The 10,154-nt window shown below is 39.7% G+C and overlaps 1 protein-coding gene across 2 annotated transcripts in view; it reads right to left on the reverse strand.

Annotated features, from left to right (window-relative positions):
* TBC1D19 (TBC1 domain family member 19) overlaps positions 1–9,934 on the reverse strand; it is a gene marked incomplete at both ends in the record, with an annotated part of 49,051 nt that extends 39,117 nt beyond the window's left edge. Inside the window, 2 exons of one of the 2 annotated variants that reach the window (XM_080344396.1) lie at positions 298–370; positions 9,836–9,934. In XM_080344396.1, the coding sequence (XP_080200522.1) occupies positions 298–370; positions 9,836–9,934 (172 nt within the window). The remainder of the gene's footprint in view (positions 1–297; positions 371–9,835) is intronic. The other variant, XM_080344397.1, reaches the window with a different exon arrangement.
* Positions 9,935–10,154: the final 220 nt, after the last annotated feature.

Below are 10,154 nucleotides of genomic sequence, written 5' to 3' on the forward strand. Positions count from 1 at the left end.
AAGTGACTGAATTTCTGTATCATTCAGAACTTTCAAAAAATTACCAATATCTAATAAAATGATAAAATCACTTATTTGCACAGTATGTTTTTCAAAATGCTGCTGGAATCCAAGAACTTTTTCCCTTTTAATTTTCTGTATCTCCTTTAGCAATCTAGAATCACTGAATGTCTGCTTTTGTCTACTGCCAGGGACAAGACGCCAAGCAGCAGAAACTACTATTTTCATCATGTGTGCCACATATGTTCTTACGTAGATCTATATTATTCACAAAGGTATCAATGAAGTATTACAAACCTGATGTCCTCAGAAAATCCTTAATATCTTCTTTCAGTGATTCCAGTTTAATTTCTGGTTTGTGTAGACTAACCTAATATGAGAAATTAATAATTGAATAAATAAATAAGCACCAAGCAAGCACTAAAAAGAAAGTAGGTTGCATATTTTAAGTTATGAAAAAAGAAACATAGATGCTCAAGGTTATATACAAAGCAAACTGCTTCCTACTAATTCAACAATGGCAAATGCAGCCAAAAAAATCAGCCCACTTTTTACCTACTCGATGTCCTTGTTTTTACATCAGTGCTAAAAGCTGTATGTGGGGAAGGAGAGAGAAGGGAGATGGAGTATGCAGTGACGTGTATGCTTAATATCCTGAGCAAGTACCTCATGTACTTAGCATAATGCTAGACTCCAGACATTAAAGGATTGGTCATAAGCTACACAAGGAAGTAACTCAAAGCCACTCACTGTATTCTACATCAAAAGAATCAAACTGAAAATATTCCATAACTTCAGCTCTTTCAGATCAGAAATGCCATATTCAAACTGCAAATAAAAACTTTGGACCTAACATTCCCCACTGCAGCTGGGAGAACCAGGTACATTCAGCCTCTTGTAATGAAATGCACTCAACACAGACAATTAGGCACCAACCAGCGTCACAACCATACCATGACACCACCATGCAGATGGTGCTGCAGACTTTTCAGCAACAGCAGGAGCAGCAGCTACAGCATTTCTTCTTTTATAGCTAGACCAAGAGGAGAAAACAAATAGACCACAAAGGTCTCAAAGCACAGCCATCAGAAACTCAGGAGTGTCTGTGAAGTGACTTCTAATACATATTTTTCTAAACATGAAGTGTGACGATACCCAATTAACACCAGAGGATAAAGCTAGAGGATTAGAAAACAATAGCAGCCCCGACTACTAGCTTGAAAGTAACACTGGGAGAGCTGTGTGCAACTTACTCCACTGCCATGACAGCTCAAGGCATATGTTAGAAGCATATGGCCACATCATTTGCCTAGAAATATGAGATATCTCTTACCAAAAGCTACTTAGCAATATGCTGGAGGCATATCAGCTGCTGATTCCATTGCAGTAACTTATGTTGCGATTAAATGTAAATGTTCATCAGCTTGTGCAGTTTGCCAGTCCTAACAGCACTGCTGACAGCACGGTATGCTTTAGGTCCATCACACACAACTAACGAATTCCACAATTCTACCATTTACCTTACAATTTATATACAGAAAAGGGTATTTGCTGTGCTGTACAGCTTGCTGGAAAAGTTGGTCTAGATAAATTCACAAGGCAGAACTTTAAGGAAACCTTTCCATTTGCCTTAGTTGAAAGGAGGAACGGCCAACAATGCAGAGACTGACAGCATCAGCATTTCTGCTCTTATTTTAAGTCACCTTGCCATTACAGGTCAGGACAGCTTTTATATTTGGTTTATGGACTGCAATAGCAAAGATATCTTAAGCATGCTTTCCAGGGAAAAAGAAAAAAAGGATCATAAGCACAAACCATAAGGTGTGGTGAGTTGCATAACTCTCGTGTCAAATGACAAACATGTATTCTGTTTAGCACAATGGTAACCGCTGGCAAAGGTTCACCACTAAAGGCAGGGGTCCAAAGAAAGATTCTTATGGGAGTTCTTGGGCAGCTCACAAAATATGCTTTTAAGCAATAGCATCAAGGAGTATTTTATGAAGGATTCCTTCTAAACCAACTTTGATGGAAAGTCCTATGTCCATTTTGGACTGATGTATGTCAGGCTGAGTTTAATTTTTTTCTGCTGTAAGGCAGTGAATTTGTACCTTTCCTGTATGAATTTCAAATAAAGCGATATGCATCAAATTGGGCAGATTGTGCCTGACTGTTCCTTGGAAGTGTTTGTGCACAGTTTTGTAGATATTAACTTTGTCTCCTGGGTTAAATATGGCCAATTTTAATCTCAGTGTCCTCAGGGTGTTTACCTGTGCAGCCCTGTACATGTTTCAAAATCCTTTTTAGATATGCAAAAACTCCCTCACGAATACAGCTCATTGACAGCTGATTAATAACAACAACAACAACAACAACAAAGCAGCTTTACAATCTACTAAAAAGTTGGCTCATTGTCTTGACATTTTAGACAGTGCAAAAAGTGACAAAAGTGTGATCAGGAGAACAGTATTTTAATTCTCTACTGTTCACACATCTGTAAAATTTGTGAGCTCTTGGCTCACTGAGGAAGGTCTGACACTCATATTAATGACCCTTTTTTTTTTTTTTGTGGTTTCCTGGAAATTCTGGAAATTGATACTGCATATTGCATTTGAGGCAATAAAGGCATTCAGTCCACACAGATGAATCCCATTTTCCCTGCCAGGCCAAAAGATACAACAGAGGACTTTCTTGTAAACTGCTGTTCCCAACAGAGCCTGTTCCCCTGCTACAGAATGAAAAAACAGCGAATCGTTTGTATGCAGCAGGGCAGAAGTCAAAAAGGAAGCAGGAGAGCGCTCTGGGGAGAACTTTCTCCAAGGACTATGTTAGTGCATCAGTCTCCACCAACACAGGCCAACACAGAGTCCTGGAAGGAGACAGGGATGAAAGTAGCGTATTTTAGCAAGCAGTAATAAATTATTTTAAATAAAAGTTAATGTCTACCAGTTTCTTTTCCCATATAACTGGCATTGTGCATGTTCTTGTGAACAGAGCACCAGGGCTCAGGGATTGGGTGCCCATGTTCATCTACAGTCTTGGTCACCTTCTTCCAAATCAAGAAGCAACTGGCGGTTAGACATTCCTTCATAAAACAAGCTATTATTACGTGATTTCTTAGCACCCTCTTGTTCTTCAGCTGTACAGAAGATAAAAGATAGCTTGGGACCTTTTAAAATTTTGCCAAACCTTCCAAAAGCTGTCTCAGGTACCACTAGCAATCCTTCATGTACATCTTCTTCTGGCAAAGGTATCCTGCTGAGATACAGGCAGTCACTACCATAAGCAATACTCTAAATGTATCACACTTTCTGGACTTGGATGCCACAATGGAAGAAAATCCAGACATTCAATGCTGATCTGGCTCAAAGCAAGCAACAGGATAGTGCAGTGCTAGGTGGAAAAAGTTAGCAGGCGTAGTAAATTGATTTGTAGAGCAACTGAACACAGCGAGAAATCTATTTGCAAATTAACATCTAAATTTGGAAATGGCATTCAGTCATGATGACTGGAACAGCACTGATCGTGCAAGAGGACAAATCAGCCATTAAGGCACCACACTCAAAGAAGTACAGGAAACAGCTAGAGGACCAGCAGCATACTACAAAAAGGAGGCTTGAGAGAACAAAGTGTTCCAGCGTAACTCCTGTGTTGAATTATTTCTTTTCTCAGCAAGAATAAACATTGCAGAGAAGTGATCCAACTGTGCTGAAATGTGGAACTGCATCAGGTGAGCACATATTTTTTATCCTGCTGCAAACAGTTCTGCAAATAACTTTACACAGTCCAAATATTTTTACAGGCTATCCACCATGATTTCTCTTCAAAGCCTTTTTGGTTTAGATAAGTATGTACACTCTCAAAGCATTATTACTGTTCGTTATGATTTTGCACAAGTGCACAATGTTTTCTGCTTTTATTGCTATTGTTTCCCAAATTGCAATAAAGTACATTACCCCAAATACAGCCCAACTTTAGCAGAAGTAATTTAAATGAAAGCTAATAAATGTTCACATTTTCTCACATACTTCATCCTGCATAACTATATTTTATCAGGATCAAGGCGACTTGTTTAAAAACCTCTTCAAATATGATCACAACAATTTCAACATAAACACTCTCTAAACACTTAAAATCATGCAGATACAATGGAGTGAGTTTGGTTTAGCTTTATACATTTCTATAACAGAAAGAGAAATCATTCTGAGCATAACTAAGCACTTTTCAGTTAAGTGTAAAACCCTGACTACATTGACAATTTTCCAGCCCTTCTACATTTCGACAGTAATTACACGAAGGGAAAAAGTACTGTGAACTTTCTTACACAAGTAAAAATAACCTCGCGGTCAAAACAGAGAGTTTGAGTTAGCCTGATACAGGAATAAACAGTTTCAAATGTTATGTTCTCCTACAAGATACACAGGATACATTTTTAATAATACAGGTTTGATGTTTTAATAAATTTTCTACATTTTATTTGAATAAAAATCAGTGCTGCAACTAAAATACACACAAAAAGTAAAACATATCATCTACATGACTAAAAAAAAATGTGTAAATCAAGCTTGTGTTGTTTCTGAACTCCGTAATCTCTTCAACATATACACAACTGCATTACATTTAAAATTCACTGTACTGCAAATGTTACCGGTGAACCAAAGTACAAGCTCTAGCAGGAGGGAATAGTAAGCCCTTTGTTAAATACAGTGCACGAAAACGAATCATTAATTATCTATGATGACTCTTGTGCCTACGTTTATTTGCTAAGTTTTATTAAATAAATGCTACATTTCACAGAAACATTCTCCTCCTCAATTTGATCTTTTACTTATGTAAGAATCAGTATCAATTTCTTTTTTTTTAACTGTTGGAGAAAAATGTCATGAAAATAATATCCTCGGATATCTTGCAAACCATTCACTCCACATAAATGATTCTACGGTGTTCGCACAGTCGGGCAATACCCCAGCTGCACTGCTCCCGGTGCTCCCAAAACAAACTCCTCTTCTTCCTTACCCCATTTGAAGGTTTGTGAAGACCGTTACCTCTCACTTTCATTAATATTTTCTTTAAACTTTTGTGGTACTAGTCACAGGTCTGCTCAAAGAGTGACGGCAGAGCCCTCTCCTCTGGGCAATCATTCTGACCATGACATCCCCTGGCAGGTCTCTCCACACCTTGTTTATACCTTCAGGTATCTCCTAAAATCTTTTCTCACTCCCAAACTTAATTGTCAGAGTGGGGAGGGATGGGGTGTCAGGGCTGATTCTTACAGACAAGTTACCACTTTTAGACTAGTTTGACAGCCATTATCCTGTTTTTCTACAAGCTGTTCCACTATGGACCCACCTACAAGAAACAGAACTGAGAATGTCTACACAGAAAATGCCCAGAGGGATTCTTTGGATTGTGAGTGTTTCTTGTTCAATTTAAAACTACTGAGGCTGTTGTTTGTTTCTTTGTTTGTTGGTTAGCTAGTTTAGTGGGGTATTTTTCTTTAGGTTTGATTGTTTGTCTGGGTTTTTTTAACTTTACTTGTTATTTGCCCCCAGCCACTAGAGGTTCGAGGCAACTCATAAGTCAGACGGATTTCTATTAGGGGTTTGCAGAGAACAAAAATTAAGATTGATTAATCTTAATTGATTAATAAAGCCTGACTCCCTTCAAACAAGATGAAAAACAAAGTTTCTGAATTGTCTGCAAATGAAAATGTGTTAAAAGATAGCACTTTTTTCATGTCTCTGAAGTGTTTCGTTTTTTTTATTACTTTACTGACAAAGATTTTCCCTAAAACAAAATTTTAGCAAGATTTCACAAATATATTTATTTTCAAACCACATTTTGTGACTGAAGATGTCATGTCTCAGTTTTTCTAACCACTTCTAACTTTCACCTTAAGAAACATTCACATTTCAGAAAGAGAAGAGAAAAATTAAGACAGAAGCAAATAAATTTGGTTACAAAGTCACACAGAGAATGCTGCGCCTGAGAAACTGAGATCAGATTCCTCTTCTGATACTCCTGTCTAATATTTTGGCTCTTTGTTATTCTTGCTTTTCAGTCACACTACAAAATACACTCAGAAGAAATTTCAGAGCAAATGACAGGCAAATTTACACTCCCTCCTGCACTAATCTCTTTGTATTAACTGCAAACACACTATCAATGTATCAAAACTCAACCTACAAAATCAACCTAAAATTTATTTTCCAAATCATCACTAACAAGTTGTCCTGGTTATGTTAAAAACAAGTTTCTCTTTTAGTGAATTGGCCTGTCAGCTAAAGCCTTCATATTAGCTGCATTTTCCTGGAAAACCAGATACATGTTTTGGTAAACCTAGCAATGGAATGAGAAGTTATTGATAAGCATGGATGCACTTCTCGGAGTATAACATCCCATTCACGTGAATACTTCATATAAAAGTGGAAGATCACAAGGATCTCATCCCTTTTCCTTATGGCCAACATTAGGAGAGGACCTTGCTAGTCGTCCCTGTGAACTGAGTCCTAGTGAGAGACTGAATCCAGATCCGGTTGGCTGCAGAGCCCAATCCAGGACTTTGGGTGCCGGCTCTGCAGTTGCTGAGACTTTCAAGATTGGTTTTATATATTTTGCATTATTTTCTCTATTCTTATCAATAGCATTAGTAAAACATTTTTAATTTTTCCAACTCTCTTCTCTCCGTCCTTCTTTCCCTCCCGATCACCTCTCCTTAGTGGGAAGGGGGGAGAGGGAGGGGCTGAAGGGGAAAGGTGAGGGGAGAAGGGGTTAACACCACATCTGCCATGGGTTTATTGTCACCCCGCAATCAAAACCTGGACACAAGTATATGACTCTACCTCAGTCCTTGGGACAAAAATGCAATTATCTTGGCAAGCACAGAGCTAAAGCTGTGACAGCAAATCATTTGGTGCCCATGCCAAACTTATTGTAGAGACTGTGCCTCAGAGCCCTTGACACAAGCTGAGGCCCTCAGTGACAGGCAAGTGCAGGACTGGTGTGATCAGAGCATAATCACAGGGCTACTCTATCACCTCTCGCAAATAATGTCAGGATATTGTGTTTTCCCAAAAGTTCTACTTACTTGTGAAAGAAACTGTTCATTTTGAGCTTTCCTCCCCAGGTGTTAAAAGAAGAGATGAATTTACAGAACAGAGTTTTTGTTAATATTTAAAATACTGTTTGTGAGACTACATGACTTCTCAAAAATTTCAGGCAATATTATAATGGACCTTAAATCCATTTTGACTCTCATGTTTTCAGAGATGGCAAATATTTTTGAGGTATGAGTATCAGTAGTGTAATTTTCTACACTGTCAGATAAAGAGCAATATTTAAAAAGGTAAAGAATAACTGTAGTTTAAATATCCAAAACAAGAAAGTTTTATTCCGATGCACTGCCTCAAGAGAATTCTAAAACCACAGTATGTGTCCCCAAAAATAGCTTAAAATTGCCTAAAAAGGGACCACACATAGACCAACACTGCAACCAGCGCAGACTAAGCCTTGTTCAGAAGCTGACTGTTAACCAGCAGACAGAAAACTCACCACATCCTATTGATAAACTGGAGTTCAGGTGTGATGCATACCAGTAACAAAGGTTTTGTATTTGATAATGCAGCTTCAGATGAGAGGGAAATCAAGCAACAACTTAATACAGAGAGTAGCAAAATTCTGAAACCTTCAGAATTCTGTACAGCTGTTAAGGGATGGAGGAAGGATAAGCAACTTGCTGATAGCAGCTCTGCAACTGCATAGTGTAGCAATAATATACCTATACAAGCATTATAAATAAAACAAGTCTATACTGTAATGAAGGAAAAGAAATGCATGCAAGGTCAATTAAAAAATTAAAGATCAAGAAGAATATATAGATGCCCGACAAACAGGGTGTACAGTTGGCCCTGTTAATTTAAACTGCAAGCTCCAAAAGATGACTCCTTAGATTAAGGAATCCTCTAGTTCATTATATAGACTTTCCAGTCTTTCAGATCACTACCCTGACCAGAGCTCTGATTTCATCTCTATTACAAACTCTTCAAACACCTACTCTGAGAATCAACTCGAATATTGTTGCCCTGTTATTTTTTTCCTCTTAGCACTTCATATGACAAGAATAATCTCCTGATCTATATATACATTAAGTTCTTTGAGAAATTTGTAAAACGGCAGTGTTCTGCAAAGCTATCACAACAGATCTGGCTGTGGTCATGACACTGTTTTATTAATTTTATAGGTTGATTCTGTGCTTTTAGATTAAATAGGGTTTCTGTTTGCATTGACTAAATTGATATGCTACAGCATCAAGGAGGGATTTAGACATTTAACCACCCCTTTAGACATCAGATGCCACCACGGAAGGCCACTGCTAAGGTCCTCAGAGCGTCCACCTCTACAAAATGCCTGTATGAAACAGCCGCCCGCCAGCAGCATTTAAATACACTGTCAACTCCTGACAACACCAAGCTCTCTTGTGTTTCAAAACAAACATGCAAGGGTCAAGTGACTGCAAAATCAGGCCTCAGAGGTGACGGTGACAAAAGCATGAAAGCAGAGGTGAGCACATACGTGTTTTATTACAATCAGTAGTTGTTAAAGAGTCCTGTTCTGAAATCCCATCACTTCCTTTACTGAGGACAACGTCCTGCATTTGACTCTCCACACTTCACGTCAGGCCATCTACTTGGGACGCTGAATTCCTCAACACTTAGCGGAACCCGATGCTGTGTTCTTTTATAATTCCAGCCCCCTCCAAATCACAGAATCACAGAATGGTTTGGGTTGGATGGGACCTTAAAGATCATCTAGTTCCAGCCCCGCTGCCATGCACAGTTGCCTACTCACATATTTAGAGAACAACCAGTCAAAAGAAGCAAAACAGATATATATTTAAAATACCATTTAGAAACCAAACCAGCATATGTTTAAAAAGAAAGGGGGGAAAAAAAACACACAGTAAAGTCACTTGCTATAGAAAACTTTAGAGATATCCAAACAAGAAAATTATGTTTCATTTGAAACCTAACAAAGGCAAATAATGGACATTCTAAAAAAAAAATAATTAAAAAAAAATAATAAAAACCCCAAAACAAAACAAAACTGTACAATTTTAAGCACTGTTTGGGAAAAAAACAAACCAAACCAAAACAACAAAACCAAAACAAAACAAAACAAAAAAACCCACAAGATTTTATAAAACCGAATCCAAACTATTTAAATATTTCACTAACACACAATAATTGTAATAGCACCACTGCTATGTTATTACATAAAAGTTGATAAAACCTTAATCTGAAACATTCTAAATGAAGTTCAGCTGAAGTGTGAAAATCTGGTTTCAAATGCAGATAAGTTACTAAATATAAAAAAGCAACTGTCCTCCCAGCTACAAAGATGTATTTTCATTAAATGTATTTTCATTTGTGTTTTTGATTTATTTTCACTTCTTTTCACCAAATCCTCATTTTCTCAGGGGTACTCTGGAGGGGGAAAGTAATATTTACATCTTTCCAAGGCAGAGATTAAAAGACAAAGCAATTAATTTCAGGAACTATTGCAAGCAGTGGGACTGCAAGAGGATCATCTTAATATTCACTGAGAAATCCTCCAGTCCCAGGGGGAGAAACTACAAATATAGCTCTAGAAACCAAGCAGACCGCCCCCCGGCCCGGCCGAGGATGGAGGACCACCCGGGGGGAACGAGGGGAACGAGGGGAACGAAGCCCCGGGCCGCCGGAGCAGCACGGCCCGGGCCGGGGGCGGCGGCCGGGAACAAAGCGGCGGGGAGGAGGGGAGGGAGGCGGGCCTGCGGGCACAGCGCCAGGGCGGGGCTCACCCGGGCCTGTCGCTCCAGCTGCGAGTGGAGGCTGGAGCCCTTCAGCCGCTGCACGATCCGCGCTATGGTGAGGGAGAGCCCGCTGTCCGGGTCCAGCATCGCGGCGCCCTCGCTCGCGGGCGGGCTGCCGCACCGGGCCGCGCTCACCGCCGCGCCGCACCCCGCCCCGCTCAGCGGCGTTACCGGGCAACGGCGGCGGCCGGGCTGCTCCTCCGCCGCGGCGTCCGGCTGGAAAGCGCCGCCTCACAGAAACGTTCCCCAGCGCCTGTGGGGACCGGAGCGCGGCAGCACGTCCTCCGCCGCCCGGTGTGGCGTAGAT

This window comes from Nesoenas mayeri, assembly GCF_963082525.1.
Source record: "Nesoenas mayeri genome assembly, chromosome: 4".
In the NCBI taxonomy this organism is placed as follows: domain Eukaryota; kingdom Metazoa; phylum Chordata; class Aves; order Columbiformes; family Columbidae; genus Nesoenas; species Nesoenas mayeri.